Source organism: Eumetopias jubatus, unplaced genomic scaffold (assembly GCF_037043125.1).
Source record: "Eumetopias jubatus isolate StellerSeaLion01/CBP00866 unplaced genomic scaffold, mEumJub1_p1.0 scaffold_8, whole genome shotgun sequence".
NCBI lineage: Eukaryota > Metazoa > Chordata > Mammalia > Carnivora > Otariidae > Eumetopias > Eumetopias jubatus.
This window is the reverse complement of record NW_028274814.1, coordinates 19,511,919-19,538,786: the sequence shown is the minus strand read 5'-3', so window position 1 is coordinate 19,538,786 and position 26,868 is coordinate 19,511,919. Positions and strand designations below refer to the sequence as shown.

At 37.4% G+C, this 26,868-nt stretch overlaps 1 protein-coding gene across 1 annotated transcript in view; it reads right to left on the bottom strand.

Moving 5' to 3' along the window:
• CUBN (cubilin) overlaps positions 1-26,868 on the bottom strand; it is a 271,439-nt gene that overhangs the window by 98,100 nt on the left and 146,471 nt on the right. Inside the window, exons 32-39 of the mRNA XM_028114080.2 lie at positions 21,336-21,495; positions 19,457-19,570; positions 17,428-17,538; positions 15,960-16,088; positions 14,823-14,955; positions 5,760-5,965; positions 4,645-4,829; positions 2,707-2,899 (exon numbers count right to left, since the gene is read on the bottom strand). Coding sequence (XP_027969881.2) covers positions 2,707-2,899; positions 4,645-4,829; positions 5,760-5,965; positions 14,823-14,955; positions 15,960-16,088; positions 17,428-17,538; positions 19,457-19,570; positions 21,336-21,495 — 1,231 coding nt within the window. The remainder of the gene's footprint in view (positions 1-2,706; positions 2,900-4,644; positions 4,830-5,759; positions 5,966-14,822; positions 14,956-15,959; positions 16,089-17,427; positions 17,539-19,456; positions 19,571-21,335; positions 21,496-26,868) is intronic.

Genomic DNA, 26,868 nt, shown 5'->3' with positions numbered 1-26,868 from the left:
AAGTCAGATCCTGTGTTATGGAATGATACTGATGACAAGGCACCTAGTTAATCTAAAAGGGATGTTTAGCACAAACCAGAAAGAAACTATTATTTTTCAGCAACTCAGAGTTTGGAATTGTTTGTTACTGCAGCATAACTGAACATGTTCTGACTGATATGCCAACTAACGTTTTCCTACTTGACAGGTTTATTTCCCTTCAGATGATCCTAGGTCACATTAAGCTCAGTTTCCTTTGCTTGCTTTTCTTCTGCCTGTACCACCTGCTTTGTCATTAAATAATTTAATTACTATATTGTTATTTAACAGACATATGAATACTTTGTTTTTCCCAATTATTTTTAAGCTCCTGGAGTATTGAGATCATATCTTTGTTTCTTTACTTAGTCATCTTGGTACATCTATAACAAATCCTCAATAAATGTTTATTGAATTAAACTAAACCTATGTATGTGTAAGAAATGCTGATGGTACAATGTTCAATATATTAATACATTTTAAAGTGTTGTTTTTTTAGTTTTAATGACTCAGAATGTTCTAGATACCTAGTAAATTATAAAATTCTCTTACCTTTCACTTTACTTTTCCCCTGTTTTTTTTTTTAAGATTTTATTTATTTATTTGACAGAGAGAGACACAGCAAGAGAGGGAACACAAGCAGAGGGAGTGGGAGAGAGAGAAGCAGGCTTCCTACAGAGCAGGGAGCCCAATGTGGGGCTCGATCCCAGGACCCTGGGATCATGACCTGAGCCGAAGGCAGATGCTTAACGACTGAGCCACCCAGGCACCCCTTCTTTTCCCCTGTTCTTGATTGAGGAAAATGAGATTTATGATACTATATTTGCTTATCCACTTAAATCATATAATTACAGAGCATAAGTATGAGAAAAGAATTTTTCATTTTTTGAGTACTAAATTATATTTGTTTATATAATATTTTGCATGAATAAGTGATTCCTTTTCTAACTTGAGATTTGTGGATACAAAAAAAGCTTAGCTCAAGTTTACTTACGAGAGATTTCCAGAATTAAATGGATAGCTCTAAATTACATTTGGCAATCTTGTTGATGGTTCTTTGCTCTTAGATAAGTAGGTTAATATTTTAGGAAAGAAACTCATATTCAATGTTATGGTAGCATCTTGTAAGGGAGGTGAAAATAACATCTCAGAACAGAATACTCTAGGGGCATTAAATAAAAACAAGTATGAATTATACCTTTAACATTTTTCTCTGCCAATACAAATTCCCAAGAAGCTAGAAAAAAATAGACTCTAATCTTTTAGGATTTGTGTAGTCTTAGAACAAGTTCAAAGTTTGAATATTCTTCAATGAGAACCTATGATAACGTGTCTCAATCAGGTATAGTTGATTGCGGGTGAGGGGTTTAGGTGTGCCAACCATGTAACTTTTTTTTAAGTACGCTACATGCCCAATGTGGACTTGAGCTCATGGCCCTGAGATTAAGAGCTATGTACTCTACCAACTGAGCCAGCCAGGCACCCCAAAAATCCATGTAACTTTTGACTGCCCAAGAACTTAATTACTAATAGCCTACTGTTGACCAGAAGTTTTACTGATGACATAGTCAATTAACACATATTTTGTATGTTATGTGTATTATATGCTGTATTCTTACAATAAAGTAAGCTAGAGAAAAGAAAATGCTAAGAAAATCACCAGAAAGAGAAAACACATTTACAGCCCTGGACGACTGTGTTTATTGAAAAAAATTCTCATATAAGTGGATTTTTTTAATCCCATGCAGTTTTAAACCTGTGTTGTTCAAGGGTCAACTGTATACCAAGGACTGACAATATCCTCCAAGAAATGTCTGTCAAACTTCTGTGTCACCCCATAAAAGCCATTCAAAATTGTTTAAACAAATTATTAAGGAAAAATTAGTCTCCCCAAACACTGCTTCCTGAGGGGATTAAGGAGGTCTTAAACATAGTAAAATAGAACTTTAACAATTAGGCTAATTTTACATGAAACATGAAGGTTTGCAACCAACTAAGGAGAAAGTGAAGCATTTCTAAAAGTACATTTAAAATAAAATATAGAGAAAACACAGTTACTTCTCCCTACTAGTTGATTCATAATGTTGTATGTGTGTGAGCATGCACAGTATTTACAAATCAAATTTTCAGAGATATCTAAAAGGATCTCTAGAAATGATAAGCAGGAGCATCTGGGTGGCTCAGTCGGTTAAGCGTCTGACTCTTGATTTCGGCTCAGGTCATGATGTCAGGGTCATGAGATCCAGCCCTGCATCTGACTCCATGCTGAGTATATTGGGCTCAGCACTGAGTGTGGAGCCTGCTTAAGACTCTCCCTCTCCCTCTGCCCTTCCAACCCCCTGGTGTGCCCTCTCTATCTAAAAGAAAGAAAGAAAGGAAGGAAGGAAGGAAGGAAGGAAGGAAGAAAGAAAAATTATAAATAGAATGCCTCATGGATATCAAACCCTTAATTAAAATAAAAACATATAATGGGAAACCAGCATTTTTAAAAAGCAAATGTACAGTTTTTAAAAAATGCAGTATTTATGAAATTAAGAGAACACCTGAACATATGGAGGAAGGGCTTTAGGGCTGTACTTACTTTTCTTAGTCATTTATGTATTTGGCTTCTGTTATGGTAAGACCATTTGAACGACTAGCCCAAGCATATCAGCCCCTAAGCAGAATTTTGTTTATTACCAAACACACCTGTAGCAATAGTAGGTAAAGGTCCAACAGAGACATTCACGGCAAACCACTCCAGAAAGAATCCTTTCCCTGTGACTGAAGAATCGGAAGAAAACTGAAATGTCAAAGAATTTCTAGAGGAGCTAAAAGTTGCGGTCTGGGTACCACAATAAGTTCCAATTAGGCGGGAATGAACACCAAGGCCATCATAAATCTGCATGTAAAAGAAAAAAAAAGAAAGAAAGAAAAACTGATAATAGAGCACTGAATTTAGGGAACTACCTCTATTTTTCTTCATAAAAAAGAAAACTGAAAGGTTGCTTTATGTTATTATAATTTCATCATAATAGGAAAAAATAAGTAAACATTTTATGTATCAGTCCAAAGAGGAAGCACCATTAAACATAAAATATGATTACAAAAAATTTAAGGTGTTTTAAAATAATTTTATCTTTGCTGCAGAATTGTGTTAATACACAAGCTCTGTGTGATATAGTTCGTTATTTGATTTACAGTAAAATTTGGGGGTGGGAAAGTAGGAACCGAGATGGTTCCACAACAGTAGATCTTACTGAATGCTTTGGAGCCTCAAGGGAAGGAATTAGAAAGAAAGGGAGAAAACAAGAAGAAAGAGGAAAGGTTTAATTAAAGTGGACAGATAACTGAAAGCAGAATTAATGACAACAAAAGAATTACAGCTTGCAAGGGATCAACACACATTCAAAGCACTCAATAAATTTTATTCATTTGGTCTAAAATATTAAATTACATATTCAGAGACACATTTTGATCATTACAAACACATAGCATGGAGCACATTTTTTTTTCAGCACATGTGGATGAATGCTATCCAACCACACTTCCTATCCCTTCCTTTATCTTCTAAATAATTTGGAACAAGTTCATTATAATTGTTATAAATTTCTCTACTGAAGCTACTATATAAGCTAAGTTTTTCACTCCATATAATAATGATTTCCACACATACTGAGCATCTATTAGGTACTCAATTCTATGTGAGGCACTGTAGACCCAAGATGAATATGACGGAATCCTGCCTTTTGAGAATCTGATAAAATTGTGGAACTCATAGAAGGAGAAAGTAGAATGATGGTTGCCGGGGATGGGGAGAGAGGGAAATAGGGAGATGTTGGTCAAGGTTACAAAGTTTCAGTGATGCACGATGAATAATTCTGGAGCACTAATGTGCAGCAATGTGACTATAGCTAATACTGTAATATGTAATACTGTCTGTATTATATACTTGAAATTTGCTAAGAGGGTATATCTTAACTATTCTTACCACACACACAACACACACACACACACACACACACTTCAAACGATAACCATGCAAGGTGGCAGATATATTAATTAGCTTGATTGTGGTGATTATTTCACAATGGATACATATATTGCAACATCAAGTTGTACATCTTATATATATATATATATATATATATATATATATATATATATACACAATACTTATTTGTCAAATATACCTGAATAAGGCTAAAAAAAAAAAAAGAATGTGATAGTGTTTCTGAAATTGATGCAACGACCAATGTCTGGATGGCAATAACCACCACAATTATTTATTCATTTATTTTAAAATGATCCTTCAAACTTTTAACACTGTAACATAAGAATACACAAGAAAATGGGATATAAGGTAGAATAAATACTTAATAAATATTTAAGATACACACATGTGCATAGACAAAGCCCAACAGGTAAATTACAACAATGCTAAAACAAACTTAGATATAGAATCCAAAGATAATAAATATAATACCAGAATTACCTTTTCATCAGTAACCTAGACAGGGCAATCATGATTTAGGGAAGACCATTTCGTGTGATTTACAAATGCGTGAATAGACAGTAACTTGGGTTTATTTTTGCAAATAGAAATTCACCAAAATTTATAAACACTGATTGTAGTTAGAAACTCACCCTTAATTTGTCATAATAGCAGTTAGGTGCTGCTTCAATGTCTATCTCCAAGATTCTACCATGGATAACTTGAGATGCATTCACATTTACTATCCATTGGTAATTGGAGTTGTGGGGGTAACGTCCAGGCCATAAGGGAGAAGCAACTTTCCCATGAGTTCCCACAATATTATCATTGCCAAATACTAGGAGGAAAAACAGAGTAGTAAATCAGATGTACTTAGAACAGCTCTTTAATCAAGAAACTTTGATTCTTTGAAAGAAACAAAAGGCAAGGGGTGTTGAAAAGGATAGACTTTTAATTGACTGTGATTTCTATTCTGAACACTGAAAGAAATATTGCTTCCCTTTTGGTTTCTGTACTATCTATTAATTCCTTGGAGAACAGTGATTTTGTGAATGGAATTCCATCTCCTAAGAAGGTTGCATGGTGTGAAAAGAGATAACTTCCCATGTGAAAAGGGGTTCCCAGCCCCCAGGGGACTTGAGGACATACGAAGGGGTATTACCAGGCTCCTTCTCTAATTTTTACCTATTTTACTTTTTTTTTTTTTACAAAAGAATGGGACATGTTTTTAAAAATTTTATAAGGGAAATTGACATATTGGAACCACATGAAGAATAGCTAGTTATGGAAAAGTCAAGTTAGAAAATAAAAATATTTCATGTTTTATTCTATTAGAAGAAAACCCTGTTATATCTGAGCACTTAATTTGACCCTAAAATAATACTAAATGTTTTGAATTTGAAGAATATAGAGTTGATGAGAACAAATGAAATACAGTTGATATCAATATACTAAACCTGAGTTACAATGCATCAGAAGCCTCTAAAAAATATCATACAAAAAGTTTAATATAACATTAGGTAGAAACTAGGGCTTAAAGAGAATACTAGAGTCATTGAGAATGCTCTCCCTTGCTCTTAGTGGGCCATTCATATATAATTTAGTTTTTATGATAAATTTCAAAATCAAGTAATTCCACAAATACAATAAAATTAAGAGAACAGAGTTCAGGATTATTCTTAACTTTGTGTGTTACTAAGAAATTTGTTATCCTTTCTAGTTCATAAGATGTCTTCTGGAAGACATCAATAAAAAAGAAGCAACTTACTTTTAGTAAATGTGGCTTGGAAGCCTGTGCCACTGCCTGAGCCATCGGAGACAAATCGGATCCACAGGATATGTCCAACAATGGATGAATAATTGAGGGGGAGGACATTTCCACAGTATCGCCCCACCAAGGGACCGGTGGCATTTCCTTCACGGACCTCCACAAAATCTCTGCTACAGTCCCGAGAATCCTCCAACTGGAAAGTTCTAATTTGGGGGGGAAAAAAAGAGTTTAGAAAGATTAAATTGATAGAATAAGCTTTGGGATTATCCTGAAACATCTGCTGGGTTAAACTGTTCTTTACAAAACTTTCTTTAGCTTTCACTACAATATCTTTGAGCCAACTCAGAATATTTCTTTCAGTCAAATTTGTTGAAATGCCTATTAAAGAACTACAAAGACAATTCATTCACTGCCTTTGAGGAGTTTTCTTTCTAGGGGGAAAGATTGGGCATTCTAGAATATAGGAAAAAAATATATCTTATGAGGCATAACATCTTAAGTGCCCTCAGATCTAAAAGTGTTATAAGATTTTGAGGCAGAGGTATCATATCTGATTGTGAGGCTCAGTGCTAGCTTGATGGAGAGATTTTTTTGAGATGGAAATATAAACATCAACTGGGTTTAAGGCAGAAAGGGTGAGCTGAAAATGCATGTCAGTAAAAGCACACACACACACACACATACACAGGTGGGGCATATTTAGAAATCTGTGGGAGGTCTAGTTTGGTTAGAACATTGGGTACCTTTAGGAAAACATGAGAAGACCTAGCTGAAGCAGTATGATGGGCTAATTCTGCCAGAGCTTAAGTGCCAATCAAAGGTATCTGTACTTCATTTCTGAAAAGGCAGAATAAATATGGGATTTGTAATTATACAGGCTAGTATTTAGAAATGTGGCCTATTCAACTTGTATTATATTCTGCAGTTATGATGACATGGGGGATTGAAAGATAGTAAATAATATCTATTTCATGATTATCACTAGTAACATATAGAGTGTGGAACATGTAGGTGCTAAATGAATGCTTTCAGAACTTGGCCTTAGTGTTTTATAAACTTGGATATATAAATATACAGTCAATACAACCCAATCCACACTGCCAAGACAATTCAATGGGGAAAATAAAATCATTCTAACAGATGGTGCTTCAGTAACTGAATATCCTTATGGAGGGGAAAAAAAACCCTCAACCTCTGCCTCTCTCCATACATAGAAAATAATTTAATATTCCTTATAGATGTAAACATAAGATCCAGAAACATAAAGCTCCTAGAAGAAAACAGAGAATGTCTTTACAACCTTGGGGAAGGCAAATATTTCTTACATTGAATGCAAAAGGCATTAACCATAAGATTAAAAAAATTAATAAATTCAACTTCATAAAAAATTAAAACTTCTCCTCATTAAAGACATGACTAAGAAAATGAATAGGCAAGTTACAGACTGTGAAGGGGGAGAAGAAGAGATAATTACAAAGCATATATCTAACGAGGGACTCGTATCTGAAATATGAAAGGAAATCCTACAAATAAACTACGAAGAAACAAATAACCAAGTTAATAATGACAAAAGGTCTGGACAGACTCTTAAAAGAAATTGAGTGAATAGCCAGTGAGAATGTCCAAAGTACTCTGTGTCATTAGGCATCAGAACAATGTAAATTAAATATCACTGTAAGTTATCATTTCATACCCATCAGAATGGCTAAAATGAAAAAGACTGACAAGATCAAAGGTTAGCAAGCACATTAGAAGTCTCATATATTTCTGTTTGAATAATTATTTGGCAGTTTCTTATGAAATGTAATACACATCCAATTAATGGCCTAGAAGTTCCTCTCCAAGATAACTACCCAAGAGAAATAAAGAAAAGGATAGTAGTGATGGTTGCACAGAATTGTAAATGTACGTAATGCCACTGAATTGTGTACATAAAAATAGGTAAAATGCTATTTTTTATGTTATATATCTTTTACCATATTAAAAAAAAGTTTGAATTTTAAGTGGTAAAATTAGATCACCACAGATCTGCTTGAGAAAATTACTCTGCAGTAACATATAATGGCAATATAATATAACAATATAGTAACTGGGGACAGCAGAAAAATCTATTTTTGTTTTTAGATACGCTGAATCTAACATAATGGTGTATTACCAAGGTGGAACTATCTGTTGGAGCTAATATGTAGTTTGGACTTCAGAAGATATGCTGGGGCTATACTTGGAAATCATCTGTGTGTATATGATAAAAGCTGAAAGCATGGCTAGACTGGGGGTTTAGAAATGAACACGTGGGAGATAATTAATAGAAAGAGAATGAGAGAAGAGATGACAGCAGAAGCTTAGGGGAACACCTGCATTTTGAGTATATTAAGAGGAAGGGGAAACAGCAAACACAGGAGTAAGTGTGAAAAAAAGGACTAAAAACAAGTTCAATGTCATGTCATAAAAGCCAAGAGAGAAAATGAAACAGAGGGTGATACAGAGTGATGATGAGTGTCAAATGATGCACAGATCTGAGACTAACAATAGGCTATACGATTTGGTTGCTAAAAATAAATTAGTAACTTTTAAAGGAGCAGTTTATGACTATAGAATTGCTTTTCAAACATACTAAGGACTAAAACAGATGATTTTTGTGATTTCCACAAGATGGTAAATTACAATAACAGCAACAACAAAGCTTTCTATAACTCCCAGTAATTTGAATTTACAAATTCTCTACAATTATTCTTTTCATGTTCCCATTAACATGTCTAAAAATGTATAGATGTTGTTGGCCACAAATTAAGTCTCAGAAAATATTAAAACTATTAAAAACCATGTTCTCTGACCACTATAGAATAAAATTAGAATAGAGTAACAAAGAGATAACAAAATGTCCCATAATTTGGAACCAAAATGTCTTTCTATATAAACCATGTGTTAAATAAGAAATCAAAATGGAAATTAGACTATATTTAGGACTGAATGAGAGTAAAAACATTGTGTATTAAAATTTATAGAGTAGGAAGCTTGCGTGGCTCAGTCAGTTAAGCATCTGCTTTCAGCTCAAGTCCTGATCCCAGGGTCCTGGGATCGAGTCCTGCATCGGGCTCCCTGCTCCGTGGGAAGCCTGCTTGTCCCTCTGCCTACTGCTTCCCCTGCTTGTGGGTGCGCTCTCTCTCTTTTTCTTTCTCTGACAAATAAATAAATAAATAAATAAATAAATAAATAAATAAATAAATAAAATCCTTTAAAACCATATTAAATAAAGTACAGTCAAAGCAATATTTAGAGGGAAATTAATAGCTTTAAATGTTTATAAAAGAAAAGAACAAATATTAAGAAAAATGAGCTAGGTGTCTAATCTTAAAAGTTAAAAAATCAAAGCAGAAAAAAACAAAAGGGAAGTAAAGAAACAACAAAACATCTGAAATTAATGAAATAGAAATGTAGAAAGTACTAGAAAAGATAAAAATATCAAAAGCTATTACTTTGACAAGACTAATAAAGTATAAACTTCTGATAAAACTGATCAGTAATAAAAGAAAGCTTAAATGAGCAATATAACTAATAAGAAAAGGACTTAATTTCAGATACATTAAGTTTTTTTTAAATTTTAATGATATCCCTTAAAAACCTTATGCCATAAATTTGAACTCTTAGTTTTCTATAAAAATATAATAATATACTTGGGGTTGAAGAAAAAAATGAAAAACCTTAAAAAATCCATTAAATCAAACAAAAATCAGTATTTAAAGTTGTGCACAGACAAAACAAAACCAAAATATGAGCCCAGATGATTTCATAGGGGAACTCTACCAAAGCTTCAATGAATCAGTAGCCCAACTTCAATCTTATGCAAACTGCAACAAAAAATAGAAAAGAGGGTGAGTCTCCAGCATGTTGAGGTTAGCATAATCTTGACAGCAAAGCCAGTCAAAGGATGTCAAAGAAAGAAAAGTGTAGGTCAACCTAACTTAACAATATATATGAAAAATCCTGAATAAAATATAAGCAAAATGGATCCATAAATTTGTAAAATCTAATCAAGTTGTACTAACAAAGCTTTAAGAACAGAAGATCAATAAGAAAATTCAACACACACACGCACTTGTACACACAACTAACAGAAAAAGATAGATGCAAAATACACTAAGAGAAAACCAATGACAATTGCAGAAAAAGCATTTGATAAAACTCAACACCCACTCATCGTAAATACTCTTAGAAAATTAGGAATAGAAGGAAATTTTCTTAATGGGATGAGAAATGCCTACAAAACACCTACAGCAAATATACTTAGAGGTAAAAATTTTAAAGCATTTCCTTTGAATCAAAAACAACACAGGGAGCCTGCTCTCATCACTTTGTTTCACATTACAGTGAAGCATTTTCCAGGGAAACAAGACAAGAAAAAGAGGGAAAGATTGTAAGGACTGGAAAGAAGAGCTGTAAATTAATATTCAGGAGGGTTCATTCATTGACAAATATTTATTGTGCACTTTAATGTGTCAGGTCCCCTTCTAGGCACTAAAGATACAGCAGTAGAAAAGAGAAAAACGTCTTTGTCGTTCTAGAGAATACAATGGCTGCTGGATAAGATATGCAAAAATAAATCGGGTTTCCCTAAACCTGCAAACAAAAATTTAGAAACTGCAACTTAGTCAACGTTTACTCAACAAACAATTTTTACTCTCTTCTATATTGCCCGACACTGTCATGGGGGTTGGACAATGAAGAACATAGAGAATGTTCCTCCCTTTCAGGATCTTCTATTCAAGAAGGAAAGATAGATAAGAAATAAGTAGACATAAAATGAGGTAGTGATCAGAGGAAAAAATAATTTAAGGGGGTATTATTTTTGGTAAGGTGGCCAGGTCACATAAATGGATGCCATTTTCCAACAGCAACAACCGAAAAAAGGTGTCTAGCTATAAGACCTCTATTTAAAAAATGTGAAAGTTTAACAAAGGACATAAAAGAGGACCAAAATAAATGCAGAGATATTCCAAATTCAAGAATATGAAGAGTCAATAAAGATCCTTCTAAAAATTAATGTATAAATTCAATGTAATTCCCATCCAATCCATAAGTATGATTCCATTTACATAAAACACAAAACAAAAAGCAATACTATGTAGTGTATATGAGGTATATAGATGTAGATGCTATCCATATTATACACATATAGTATATATAGTAAAATCATAAAAACATTTATGGAAGTGATACACATGCAACTCAAGATACAGGTTAACTCTGTGTTGAACAAGTAAGGGAGACTTTTGCTGCCCTGTAACATTTTATTAATTTAAAATTAATTTTTAAAGAAACAATAACGTAATGGTTACAAAAAGAAACATAGAGAAAGCATATGCAAACTATTCCTTTTCCAGAAGTAATTGGAGGGAGTTTTCACTGAGAAGAGGCAAGACAAGATAAAAAGGAGAAAGAATGACCTAGAAAGACCATAGAGAAGAAAATGTCAGAAAGGGGGGGGGGAAGTCTCGAGAAGAGAAAACTTAACTTCTCTACTGAGTGTATTTTTCAGTCAATGCTCAACATTGTGATTTCACATGATAAGTAAGTAGAGTGCTCTCCTGGGGCTCTGTCTCAGCTAATGAATTAGGATGACAGACCACCAGTCTGGAGGTTCTGGGCACCTCAAGCCCCTCTATGGGACGAATGTATCAGGCACACTTCCAAGCATTCACTGCCAAGCATAGGGCTGGAACAAACAAGTCATACTTGCTCTACCATTGCTTCTCGAGCCAGATACTAGCTTTGGTAGGTCTCTAGCCAAACAGTGAGTCTGTGGCTCTCATGATCCCAACAAGGTGAGTTACTACAATATAGATTGTCTGTATCGATAGTCTAGACACAGCTTTAGCAGCAAGCTATGATCAGAAACTTAGTAGCAGAAGAAATCAGGAAAAATCCTCCAGATTTTTCTAAGCAGACTACACATTTGTTCTTACCCCCCATTGTCTTCCTTGACAATTTACTCTTTATAATACAAAGTTTCTATCGACAATCACTTCTGGCAAGCAATTGTTATGAATCCATATTTAGGATGACTGCCACGTTTAGCACTTAAATTCAATCTTGGTTTCATTATCCATAACATTATCAATAAGGTGAGATATGCTGAAATTGCTTTGTTTTGGTTTGGTTTGGTTTCTCAGAAAGTAGGAAGGGAAGAAAGGGAGATCATTTGCCTCCGCAGGTGATTTACATGAAATCAAATCTAAATCTTTCTGCTCAAAAGTACAATACGTGGTCCAGCAGCATCAACACGGCCTGAGAGCTTTTTTAAATGAAGAATCAAGACCCACCAACCAATTAAATCAGAATGTAGATTTTAGCAAGATCCCATATGATCAGTATGTACATTTAAGTTCAGTCCAATGGTCCAGAAGATTACTAAGTGAAGGTCTTTTCTGTTTGAGTACTGCACTGGTATAAACCAGTGCCAAATCACAGAAAAGACATTTTATTAAAAAACGAGGGTAGGATGATACTTACAAGAATCAAATTAAACTTTTTGAAAAGATTATTGTTTTCTTGGAAGTCTTTGTTTTAGGCCAGTACATTTTATAAGCAAATCTACCCCCTTTCCAAATACTTTGGCTGAGATCTCTTAGTAAAAATATGATGGGGAACAAAAATAGTACAATCACTGTTTCTCATTATCTCATTTTGATTCTTGAACCAAGATCAATCACTTTCGAAAAGCACTCTGCAAGCATAAAATATATTTTCTGTTAATCCCTTTAAATATCTATTTTACAAAAAACTCCTTTTTAGATTCTATTTCTCCCCCCTCCTTTTTGTTACAGATTCAATCATAATTTCTCCAGTTTTTCTCCTTACTCAATTTCACCACAGTGTCCACAATTCAAACCCCATGGTTTTGAACTTGACGTATTCCATATGCTCCTCACACAACCCAGGGGCATGTTTCCAAGCACCCATCTGGATACAGTTTAGACCAGGGCAGAAATAACTCACAGGCCTTGCCATAAACCCCTTCTCATTATCCTCTACATAAAGAGGAACATCTTGCATTCTACAAAATTTATTTTAAAAATAAAAATCAAGCAAGTAACACAAAATAATCAAAATTAACTTCTTATGGACAAGAAAGGAAAAAGCTGAGTCGTTAAGATTTGTCTATATGATAATTAGGATTTAGTGTCCGTTAAACAGTAAAATGAACGAAACTAGCTTTTTGTGTTTATCTCCTATCTTCTAGAAAGAGCTCAGCATCATCCATTTGGATTTAACCGTGAACTGCCACACAAGGTATTTTAGAAACGGCAGGGTGAGGTAATTTAACATTCACTGACCATCTGGTATGCATCAACCTTGTGCTATGCATTTTACATCTGATATCCTAAACTCTAATGGTGGCCCTTACATGTATATGATTATCCCCTATAGATGGAATGAATCTCTAGGTTTTAAATAAATAGCTTCTTGGCATTAATTTATTAGTAACTCATCAACAAATGGGATGTCTGTCTTAAACATTCCCTGTACCTGGCTCGGTTCCTGTCACTCACTGAACATCAAATTAGTCAACAATGTAAATGTGGTAGAGACTAGAAAAAGACCAAGAAAGAAGCCTTGTTATTTGGCAGTTAGGAGTCCTCGTAAGCCACCTGAAGGACTTTGAACTTTATCGTAAGAACAATAATCCTGTTTTATTCATTCATATTATCATTATATATAAAGCATCCGGCCTGGGAGTCACGTGTGCTGACTATGTGAGCACACAGTAGGGGCTTAAAAATACTTATTGGATAAAAGAAGACATATATATCAGGTGAAACTTATATATATATATATAGATAGATTTCTTCCCATACAGAACTTTAAGCTTCTAGTTAAGACAAAAATGAACAGAAATTTCTTTCTCATGTGGCAGCTTAACCTTGCATTGCCTTCCAGGCACTCAGAGGGTGTCTTTGTGTTAACACAATACCACTTGCACCCTGAAGAGGCACTGTCTGATTGATGGACTGAAAAAAAGCGACTTCAGATGTTTGCACGGGGTCCACGAATGGGACTGTTCTTGCATTTTTTAAAATCCTTTCTTAAATAAATAAATAAAAATAAAATCCTTTCTTGATGCACAGAATGGCATGTCTAGGAGAAGAGCAAGACTTTTTTGAATAAGGCCGGTGTCCTCAAAATAACCCTCTTCTCTCAAAGGTAAGTTATGTATTCTATTTCTTCAAAAACAGAATTAGAATCCAAAATGATGCCCAATAATATGTGATATGATATAATAAGTGACTTTTAATTTAAAATGGCAATTTAAATACCAAAATCATTTAACTCCATATTCGTTAAGTGTCTCGTACCAGTACAGTATATCACAGGGGACCTCTCCACTGACTCATCAAAAAGACTCATGTCACTTACCATGTGCTTTTCACTACCTACTTCTCGAAAAACACATTATTGTTGTTAATATTTATTCTAGACCACTCTGAATGTGGCAGGATTCTACTACTGATTCCATATCCATAGTCCATATTCAAAAGGTCTTACAGTTCAATTAGGAACATACCAGTGATTTTACAAACCAACCATTAAGCTCCTGAAAACTTCCAGAATCATTGTTCTGGAGGTAGAGCAGAAGGTAAGGTGGATTGGGGTATAGGGGAAAGGAAGGCTTCATCGTGATGGGGATTTCTGCTGGAAGAAAGAATGTTCGTATTCTCTGGAAGACTCCAAATGTGTCTAGTTCAAAAAAAGATACAGTTACTGTTCTCTGAAAATAAACATTCCACAAATTAATGCAAAGAGCCTAGGCATATCTTCCTCATAATGTTAGGCAGGGCTCTAGAACCATTCTCAAGAGAATTTTAATGCCATTTATAACCCAAACTGTGACTAAACAGAGGAAATTTGGAAACAGACTTCCTAAAGTTCCCACCAGGTTCTCTAACAGTTGCTTGGACACACATGCTGTTAGTTGTCCATTCTATTAGTAACCGTGCTTCCTTCCTGCAGACTCATTCACACTGAAACAATACACCATAAAAAAAAAAAAAAAGGATTTACATAAAAGACAGCTGGAGCTGGTTGCCAGGGGAACTGACAATGTTCCAGACACATTCCACATTAGAGGGATAAACTTCCGGGTAGCCAGGGCTGTTGAAGATGCCTTCAGCCATGTGGAAGGTTCCACCACAAGCTGGAAGAAAAAAGAAACAAAGTGAGTGCCAGAGCAAAGACCGAATGCAAGATACAGTAAGATGAAGGAGAAAGAACACGGGAGGAGCTGTTAGCAGCAGCAAGATATCCTATTTCCTTTTCCAATTAAAAAAAAAAAAATCCATGTCATATATCATCAGGAAAAGATTCTGAAGACTGAAAACTGTAAGCCACAGGATATGGTAGGTCAGAAGGAACCTCTGTAGTTTCTCTTCTAAAAGCCTTTTCTTGCCATGAACTATAACTTTATGTAATAAAAGACATATTTTAATCCCACAACCGCTCAGTATTTCTGCTCAGGATGATTTTCGACGCTAGCCTCAAACTGAAGGCAGTATTCCAGCTTTTCCCTCTCCAGAGAACACCGAAATGCAGACACAGAAATTCCAGGTGTCCTGTGCTTTTAACTGCTAATAACGAGGAGCCGGCAGCTGACCAACAGCACAGCTCCGTCTGGCAGAGCCAGCACTGGGTGGCTTCTCTCTCGCCTCCTGCCTACATGCCACCAACCATCCTGCCACAGGTGACAACACCCAGACCTGCCTGAGCCCAGTGGGGAGGCCAGGGAGATGGGAGAACAGTGCTGTCCATTCATAAGAGATGCCAATGGACACTGTCGGTCAGGGGCTGCCTTAACAGACGCGTCATGAAGGAGACCGCTGATTGTTCCAAGATCATCCCAACCAATTCTCCCTCCTTCCAGAGCTCACTATTAGCAGCATGAGGCAGAAGAGCCAAGGTATGGAAATACCCCAAGCGTCCGTCAGTAGATGAAGGGACAAGGAAGATGTGGTACAGAGTTTACTACTGCTAGAATTTATAACAAGTAGGTGAATCTAAATTGGAAGACAGTAAGGTTAGTCAGAGAGGTGATCTCAGGAAACTAGCTCCCAATTCTGAAGGTGTAACAGTCCCAAATAACAAACCAAGGCTGTCTACCACGTTTCCCTTAATCTGGTAGCGCCATTGGCTACCTTATCTTACCGGATGATGATGCAGCGTATGTGGCATGGAAACCTTCGGAATTCACTCGAGAATCAGAGACGAACCTCAGCGTCAGAGCATGGCTGAAGGAAGTGATGGGATGGGGCATGGAGGTGCCACAGTAGCGGCCTAAATGAGATCATGACAAGGAGAGTGAACGCCACATGGCACAGGCTACTGTTTCTAGTAACCACAAGAGACCAAAGCTAAGAAGAAGAAATCACTACTTGGAGAATTTAAATCAGGGCTGGTGTTTGAGACAATGCCTGAGAATTAAATATAAATTATAAATACAAGTATAGGAGAGATGATTTATAAACATGTTGAAGAGCATTAGAGGGAGGTAAGAAAAATGTAGCTCCAAATGTAACTAATGCTAAAAACTCCAGCACAGTAGGGTCCTGCACAAAGAAATGCGCTAACACTTAAAAGCAATGTCTTATAGCTTAAAAAAAAAAAAAAAAAGTGTGGATGCTGGAGCCAGAATACATGGGTTCAACTCCTAGCTCGGCCATTTGCTAGCTGCACGACCTGAAACAAGTTGCCTAAGTTCTCTGTGCCTCAGTTTCCCCACTTGAGAAAAGAGACTATCAATGATAATGAAACCTCTATCATAAGGGTATGAGGATTAACGGGGTTACTATTTATAAAGTTTTTAGAATAGTACCCAGCACAAGTTAAGTGGTAAGTAAGTGTTTGTTAAATAATATACCCTCATCCTTGGTCAAGTGCTCACAGAAAAATATGCCAAGTCATACAATCAGGAGTGCATAGAGCAGAAAGTATTCAAGTGCCCACTATTGTCTCTGGCACTGTTCTGGCCACTGGGAATAAAGCAGTGAGCAAAACAAAGTCCTTCCTCTGATGGAGTTTGTGCAGGATAAGAAACTTGTATGATGAAGTTCGAATACGAGTCACTCATGAGAAAGTTTAAATAACCTGAGCCTTTTACTTGAAGATATTTCAGAAACTAGATAGCGGCAATCTTTAATTTTACGGGGATGCCCTACAATCAGAATTCCAGTGTGTGTGTGTGTTTGTTGCTTTATTTTTTGCTTTGTTTATTTATTGTTTCATTCATTCATTCATTCCTCTGTCGCTTCTACTGAGGACAAAACCAGAAGAAACACTCAATCTGAATATAAGAACTGGTCATATATTAACAAGAAATTTCTCACAGAATGCTATCGAATGCCAGTGACTACATTTCACTGCTATCTGAAGCAGCTGCAATTTTCAAATTAAAAGACAAACACATAAACCATTCACGTCCTTGAATATGAACAAGCTGTGTTTCTTGAACCCCATATTAAATCCTGCTTTCTTACTCTCTAATTATTTTTACTTGGCTTATGCTGCCCTTGGTATCTACTGGAAACGTTCTAACCTGGAAAGACAGCATATGCATATGTCAATCTATAAATAAAACCCAGCCAGGGCCACGGAGAAGGGGTAAGAGCTGCCGTACCTCGGAGGGGCGCATCATCATAATCACCATCCAAAATTTCTATAAAGTCTTTTGTACACGTTGTGCTGCTTTCGAGTCCAAAGTGGTCAAAGGAGAGGGTAATGTGGTTGACTGTAGGAAAAGGAGAAGAGACTAGTATAAAGTCCTGACAAAAAAAAAAAAAAAACATTCAGGGAGAGAGATTTTACCTCTGATCATTTACTATGCTGGTTCTCCAGCAGGGAAGCATTGCTTTTGGTTCCTCTGAAGGATGACAGAATCAACGTTTTTTGAAAATGCCTGTAGAGTTTGAAATGCTGATAGTGGTAAATAAAAGGGCCCTTGGGTATTATGTTCCTTCCACGGAGACCACAGGGAGTGTCTTGTTGGAATATATGGTCTTTACACCTTTTATATCAGCCATTGCTGGGTTCCTCTCGGAAGCACTTTTCTCAATAGATTAGTCTGCTGACTTGTAAATGAGACACTCTTAGCTCCCTGGCATGCAGAGCCTTGCTCTCTTCGCTCTCTTTGGTTCACTTGAAGGCCAAAGCCAGGGCCCTAGAGGTTTGTAGTCATTTAGAAAGAAAGTTTTGAATTCCTTGCAGAATGGCAAGTGCCTGGGTGCGTTTTTCTTTTGCTCTTCTTCCAAAGTCCCTAATCTTCAGAATAGGATCTTTTCCTACTAATGTCTTTGAACCAGTGAGACCTTTCATCTAAATGCTTTACAACTCATTAGAAATTATCCTTACATGCAAAACTGCTCAGCTCAAGGCAGGGGGCTTCTTTATGGAAGGCTTAGTTTCTGGCTGGCTGGCAACTTTCTTTGGCTAAGGATTACTTCACCATCCCCCAGATCATATGCATGTCAATAAAGACATTCTTTTGTTAACTCTTAACATCCCTAGGAGAAGTGGTAGAGAATATTTCACTCAAATTCTTCATTTTTTAGATTAGCTAAATGGGGCCTCATTAGCTTAAGTGATTCGCTTATTGTCACAAAGGTCATTGTAATTATAAAGAACTTAATGCCTTTCCTACATTATGTCTGAAATCATAAATTTTTCCTGAAAAACTGAAGGAAAGGCAGGACTCATCTGAAACAGGATTCATATGGCCCCAGGGTCACCCTCTTTGCAAGGTATTTTACTCTGAGTCCTTACGGGGTCTCCTCATTTTCTCTGTCTCTAAAGTGTGGACAGTAATACTTACCACCAGGTTGTTACCAGGTCAAAAAATAAGATTCTATAATTTTTATTTTTATTTTTATTTTTAAAGATTTTTATTTATTTATTTGACAGAGAGAGAGACACAGTGAGAGCAGGAACACAAGCAGGGGGAGTGGGAGGGGGAGAAGCAGGCTTCCCGCTGAGCAGGGAGCCCGATGTGGGGCTCGAACCCAGGACCCTGGGATCATGACCTGAGCCGAAGGCAGACGCTTAACGACTGAGCCACCCAGGCGCCCAAGATTCTATAATTTTTAAAAGAAAATAATGTAAGCACTTTTAAAATGTTTCTTCCAGGCTTGTGCTAGAATTTTTTTTAATACAGGCATTACACCAGAGACCAGGTTTTACAATTAGCTTCCACTTAGACCGAAGATCAACATGCTCATGGCACTGCACTCCCAAACTATGAGTTATTAATTTTTCAGTCTATGGCTCTTAGTATTCATTTGGTCATTTAGCAACTGTCCTGAGCATCCACCACACTCAAGTCACAGGTGTCAAAAACTATTTATCAATTATTTTTGCTCACTCCCAATTTCGCATGCCTGTCAATACAGCAAGGTTGTAAGAGGTGTTTTCCCCCCTTTGTTAGGCCTTGAACCTTAATTTTTTTAATTAAGAATAAAAGGTAAAAATTACTTTTCTACCAGATTAGGAAATGCTTATTTCACTTGCACATCAAGAATGGGAACTTCCATGAAAAGAAGAGGAAGCCCATCAATTGTTAGCACCAAGGAGATAAGAACATGAGTCATAGACGGACTTTCCCACAGACACCATCCATCCCGGATTCCTTTTCTTTTTTTCTTTTTGTTACTTACATGGAGGTTGAGCTTGAATTATCCAGCTGCAGTTCTGATTGTTTGGATACTTGGCAGGGAACAATGGAGAGGATATAGTATCAAATGAGTTGGTGAGGATGTAGCTTCCACAGGCTGAGAAACGCACAAACACACACACACACACACACACACACGTCAGGTACTTTTGATATCTACAGACTGTACAAAACAATGATTTGATGAGTAAAAACATAAATGATTTTCTCCTATTTCTGAAATGCATGCCAAGGAAGTACTCTGCCAAGGAAGCTGCACATAAACCATGAGAAAGTAGAAATGCGCTGTACATTTATAACAATATCCTTCAATTGCAGGAAGTGGGGAGTGGCAGAGAACAACAGATTAAATGGCTATGAATTGCCTGAATCATTCAAACAAGACTCTATTATTGATTCACTTACTCTGCCCACTCATAAATTATAGGGATAACCTCTTTATGAGCACGTTCTTTTTTTTTTTTTTTTTTTTAGGAAAATAAATAGTCAATTGAACAAGACTGCCTAAGGATGGCTATGTATTATCAGAGAAGTACAAAGCTTTCACCAGCGTAGAAAAGAGAGTCTGTGGCCGGCTGGAGAGAATAAGGGCTGTCTCACAGACAGGATGGTAGCTGAAGGAGGAACCGGGGCTGGGGAAGAGTAGTCCAGACAGCTGGTGGCCTGGGCTGAGACACAGACGAGGGTCAGGCCTGCGACGACACAGACTTGGCTGAAGTGGGGCTCTCCTGAGGGCTGTTGGAAGTGATGCCGGAAAAAAGACTGGGGCAGGTTCCAGGGCCCTTAGGTAACATCTGAAGGAAATGGGGCTCCATTCTCTAGGCAGTACGGAGCCAGGACAGATCAATGGAGCGCTCAAAGGCATGACCACAGTGCAGCTTTTGTGAGCTGACTTTGGAGGAAGATGGGGAAAGGGTGGGTGAGTTGGAGGAGGCTTTATAATAATCCAGTGGAGACCTACTGAGGACATTGTTTACTCTGAAGCAAACCATAAGTAATTAATTAAATGAAAAATGAAATTTGTTCAGAAACTATTCATTTCTTCAGGGAGTGACTGATTTATGCATTCTGTCTTGTTCCAAAGTCTACAATGCATCTTTGGGACACCTCGATCCAGAAACCATCCCTAGGCAGGGCTCTTTACTATAGGATACAAGCAATCCCCAAATAGACTAAGTGACTAAATGGCCCACACTTATTTGAAATGACAAGGACCAGCTGAGTAAAACTCAGAGGCACATTGAAACCAACCAACAACTCCTCCCGCTCTAGGTTCCATCTCTGACAGTGGGATAAAGCGTCCATCTCTAAGAATAGCCAGATGAAAGGCAATGGGTGAAAAGGTGGAGTACGATGAACTGAGAAGTGGTGATTTAATAATGAAAACAATGGAAAACAACACTGGTTCCTCAGGTGGACAAGGGCAGGACTCAGAAATGAGGGCACCAAGGACCTCGAGGGATAGAATATGACTCTACATTACAAGCAAGTCTTGTCATTTATGATGGAGTATCTCCTCCCAGCATAAAATCTTGGATAAATGCTAGTTTATCTACTAATAAATGAATTTGGACACTTTTTTTACAGTGACTCTCGTATTAAAAATACTTTTGAAGTATTATTCTGAAAGCTTGCTTGAGAGATACACAGATCCAAAGGAAGTTAGCATCATCTGTTAGCCCCGAGTAAGTGTAAAGGATGAAGAGCTGGATAGTTCCTTTGTTCTATTTAAATAGAACTGTCAAGGAGAAAGTGGGGACCAGTTTCTGAGGCCTCGCCTCATGTCACTGTAGCACTAAAAAGGACCTCCAGAGCAGATGGCTGGTGCCTCAAGGAGACACACAGATACACGAGGCACCTGCCTTGCCTGAAGTGAGCTCGGAAGCCCCTGCTCTGTCTGGAAGGGCCGGACTGAAATCGCAGAAAGAGGCTGTTTCCCGAAGAGGTGATGGGGTTAGCCAGCAGCTGTCTTCCACACACACGGGCAAGGCGGGTAGTCATGGTGCTTAAACCATCGTATGCCTACGAAGAAAAACAACAGGGAAAATAGTGATTCAGAGAACTTCAGATTTACATCTAGGAGGCCCATATTCCATGGGCCATCGACACATGGGTGAATTAGTGGAAAACAACACATTCACTGGATCTTTAGGTCACCATTACATCCCTGGATATTTTTATTTGTTTATTTATTTAAGATTTTATTTATTTTTTGAGAGAGCGAGAGCGTGCACACATGCACGCGCACATGAGCAGGGAGGTGGTGCAGAGGGAGAGAATCTTCAAGCAGACCCCTCACTGAGCTGGACTTAGGGCTCAATCTCACCACCCTGAGATCACCACCTGAGCCAAAGCCAAGAGGAGGACGCTTAACTGACTGCGCTACCCCAACGCCCCGTCCCTGGATATTTTTATAAATGCCTTCACTTTCACAGCCCTCTTTCCTCCCCTGACCCCACTGCCTCACATCAAGGGCCATCCCCACAACATGAAATGTCTGATGCAAGAATGAATATAGGAACCAATAGACGAGAAATAAGGAGGAGTAACCATTTGTTTTCAGAAACCCAACATTTGCTGGAACTTACTGCTTTTCATAGGGTAGTGGTCAAGAAGGAAGAGGAATGGCAGAATTCTTTCAAATGATACAGTGATGTGAGCCTAACTTAGAAAATTATCTAAATAATAATAAAAAAAAGTATTAGGCTCTATGTCTGCCCAGTGCAATGTTGGGGCTTAAGCTGACCCTCCATAGGTACTAATGGAATAGAGTTAACATTACATGTACCCAAATCACTGTACTGGTTTGTGAAATTGAAGCTTGATTTCCTCAGAGCTCAGTGGTCTGCTGTGAAGTTTTTGACACTCTTATGTGTAAATGGGGGAGTTCCTTTTCTTTGGATGATAACAATAATGTCAACCATTCATTAAGTGCTTACTACCTGCTGGAAACTGGTTCAGCCTTTCATATACACTATCCCATTTTCTTCTCCCCAAATGCCTTCCATTTTTAAGAAGACAATTGCTACATATAAAGAGCAAATTGTGTGGCCGACTTACACAATTCTTAAGAGGGAGGAGGTCATGTTGAACCAGACAGCTAGATCCTAAAGTCCAGAACTGAAACTCTCATATTGTCTAATGCAAGGTCTCAATTAAGCAATATAGATGCATCAACTGGTAACCAGCAGAGTGGGATTAAAATACAAAGTTAGAATATGGCTGTTTCACTCAAGATAAATTGTCATTTATATTTCATAAGAAAGTCTTGGGAAAAAATAGAAAGTTCAGGGATTTGATACAGGGAAGTCTCACACAAATTACTTTAAAATATCTAGGGATGATTAAAATCAGTGTTCTCCTTAGCACACAAGTATGATTGGGAGGCAATGCTCAGTGTAGTTCATATAAGCACATGAACCAAGCATCAATAAGATGTTTAACTGTCTAATGAGGAACTAAAACTTTCACAATAATGAATTTTAAATAAATGTGGTTCTGAAACATCACCTCTCTTTTTTCTTTTTCTTTGTCTTATTTAATGTTCAAGCTTTAAACAAATAAATAAAACTTTAAAACTGATTTTTATTCAAATTTAAAAACTGATTCAAAACTCTGGGGCACCTGGGTGGTTCAGCGGGTTAAGTGTCTGACTTTTGATCTCAGCTCAGGTCTTGACCTCAAGGTTGTGAGTTCAAGCCCCACACTGGTGGCTGGGTATGGAGCCTACTTAAAAAAAAATTGATTTAAAACTCAATTGCATTTTCATAACCAAGTCAAATTACAGTTTCCAATCTGGTATGACTACTTCTTTTAAACATGTTGAACACCATCAATAGTACTCAAAACAACATATAAGTCATCCTTACAAAACCTCTCACTACATTTATACTTTAACCTACTCTCAAATGTTACCACTTGGTTTAATACAAAACTTTATTATTTCTATACTTGGCTTTATACTTTCCTAAGGTTATGCAGATATAACATCCTAAGATTTCAGTAATGTTATATTAATACTGTCTTGCTTTAAAGAATACCTTCTAGAATGCCTTATAAGTCTGGAGAATATACCAATTCACTCTTGGTCAGGACTACCTGCATACATCTTTTTGCTTCTCTCGTGGTGATTTGTTTGTTTAGCACAGCATGTCTTATACTTTAGTGGAATACTGGGGTTCTGTGAGGTTTATAGACTCCCCCACCAAAAAAAAACCACTACCAACAGAAAACAACACACACTCTGAGGATTTTTACAAGTCCATATACTCACAAAAGCAAGACTCTTCTAGTCTCCTTTCTTTCTCCCCAAGTTCAGAGGCCTAGTGAGTAAGTAGGTATTGTTCCTTCCTTTTCTAAATGGCTGTAATCCTCTTAAGGCAAAACAGTCAGGTAGAAATGTAAGGCTAGAAGGTTCAGAGAGTCACATGAATGAGCCATTTCCCTGGGGATTACATCTTCCAGGGGGTCTCCGTGTTTCCCAACTTCCCCGCACCCCCCCAACCCCAATCTTGGAATCAAAGGGTCTTGGCTGCACTTCATATGCCTGGGGCTTTGCTTTGCAGGAAAGGGATCTGAGGCAGAAGGTTTCCAAATGTCCCTGAATCAAATTATATACCAGTGACACCCTACATTTGAGTAGCACGTTGTAATTTTATAAGCACCATCACAAACATCCTAACCTCATCCTCAACACCATCTGATTTTTTTTTTAATGAAGAAAGTGAGGCTTAACAAGTATGCTAGCTATTAAAGTGTTGCCTCATCCAATATAAGCTAGTAACTCATCCAAGATCATACAGATAGTGAGGAGTAGAGTCAGGAACTTATTTCTTCTCTTCCCAAATTCTATGTTATATTACGTCACTTCTCTTTAAAATGCTCATGATAGTTATTAAGTTATATATACCGAATTGTCACTTTATGAAAGTATAAGACCTCAGATTTTCAAAGAAACAATTGATTTTTTGAAAAGTTTAGAATAGCAATTCTTTTACTTGAGACTATTCCTAACACTTGTAATATCAAATAAATTTAAGTTTTAATTAATAAAATTATAAGAAAAAACTGCAAGGGAAAAAATATGAGAAACCTTGCTCCCATATATGTAAAATTCTAAAGTCATGAAAATTATCAATATGCAATTACTTCCATTTAGTTCCCAAGGCAGAACTCGCAAATTATATTACTATTGGCTACACATATAACATAGTCGCATAATTTATAGATATATAATTCTTATTGAAGTCTATGGCCAAAAGTTTTCTAGACCTAAGAATTGGGTTTCTGATCTGTTGTTCCAGTGGTAAAAGTCAGAGAAATACACAAAAACAAAACCCCAAAAACCTGTACATTTCTATTAATTCTTCTCTAGATGACAATAGTAAAATTTTGAAGTTGAATCCACAAAAGAAAAAGTGGCCACCATCCCTGAAAGTTCCAACTACAGGGGCTCTAAAAACAAAGGCATATCTGGTTAAGTGGTAATTCCTACAAGAAGTTAATCAGTGTCTTTACAAAGTATTCAGAGTTTTGTCAAGTTTCCAGATACCAACACATACCTTCAAAATACCTAAACTTGGGGCACCTGGGTGGCATGGTTGGTTAAATGACCAACTCTTGGTTTTGGTTCAGTCTTGATCTCAGGGTCATCATAAGAAATGTGTTGGGCTCTGTGCTCAGTGGGGAGTCTGCTTGAATATTCTCTCCCTCTGCCCACACCCCTCCTCCCTCTCTCTAAAATAAATAAATAAATCTTTTTTAAAAAAGTACGTAAACATATTTATCACATGAAAATAGGACACTTGCTAAAAGAGTAGAATCTGGCACATAACAGAAAATAAATGTTTGATGTACAGATGAGTTCCATATATAAGAGTATATGGGCCTCTAAGAATAGAGGACTAAGAATAAGGGAAAGCCCAGAGTTAAGAACTAACTCTCCTCTCTCTCTCATGGATTGGAATGTAGAAATGCATAGCAGGCATGACAGTGGGTAAAAGAGGCTATTCACAGTGGGAAAGAGGTCAATTGGGGCTGCTTTCTGGGCAGGCTTTTTACATTCCGGGCCCCAGTGGCAGTGGAGGAGGGTCTGATCACAGGGCACTGGCCACACCACACACACAGCTCCTGGTGCCCTTCTTACTGGCTGTGCCAACCTGTTGCCAACACAGCCAGAGCACACAGAGGCAGAAGGTGAGCCAAGGACATCAGACCTGTCCCCAAAGCCCAGAGTATTCAGGACACATGACATTATGGCACTATGGGAATCCTCCATACTCTAAGTTCTACCCAGAAGTTAGAACTGAGCCAAACATTTATGAATTTTAATAGCTGATGCTTTAATATCTTAAGGAGATTTGGGGAATATCAACCCTGTTTTGAAGGCAAGTGTCAACTCCAGCATTAGGTGACACTGGGGTGAGGAGCCATTCAGGTATGAGACTAGCATCCCTTTATGATGCCACGTATAGAAGCCTGGGGTCAGAGTCCTAAGCGCTGGTAATCTGAGAAAATAAAGGGAACTTTGGCCTTCCCAGATACTTACTGATGACAGAAATATGTGTGACTGACACGAGGAGATAACTCATATTGCTTATCAGAATTAAATGAGTGCAAAGATACAAAGTACTTACAATGCTTCCTGGCACATAGTAAGTACTCGAGAGATATTAGTCTCTATTATGAAAGTGAGACAAAGAGAAAGTTAAATCGCTGTTTAAGACATGAATAAAAGTAGGAAGCTATGGAAGCAAAAATGAAAAGAGGTCTGAGGGTGGGGGTTTGTCCACTAATATGAATGAGGTTGGAGCCTGGGCAGGGCACATAATCCATGGAGATTACCTAATGGGGACTGTGGGGGTGGGAGGTGGGGGTATCTTTTGATCTGGCTCCAAGTGATTCATGCCCTTGTGTAATCTCCTCCCTTTCCCAGAATATGGGCTAGACCTACTGACTTGCTTCTAATAAATAGATAAGTGTCCAAAGTGATGGGATGTCACGTCCATGACTAGGTTACAAAAGATCGACTCTTCCATCTTGTCAGCTCTCCCTCTTGCTGGCCCTCTCTGAAGCAAGCTCCTATGCTGTAAGACACCCAGCAGAGAGGCCTGCCTGGTGAGGAGCTGAGGGAGGCCTACAGCCCGTTATCTGCCATGAGCCAAATCCACTGAATTCTGCCAACAACCCTGTGAGTGAGCTAGGAAAGAGCCAGGTAAGGAGCACTGGCATTCCTAACCCACAGAAAGTATCAATGCTATTGTTTTAAGGCATTAGGTTTTGGGGAAATTTGTTATTCAGCAATAGATAACTAATGCAGGAGGTGTGAAACGAAGGAGTAAGGAAGGAATGAACAGTGGAGTCTTCAGGATAAGGATGTCTAATATCACATTAGAT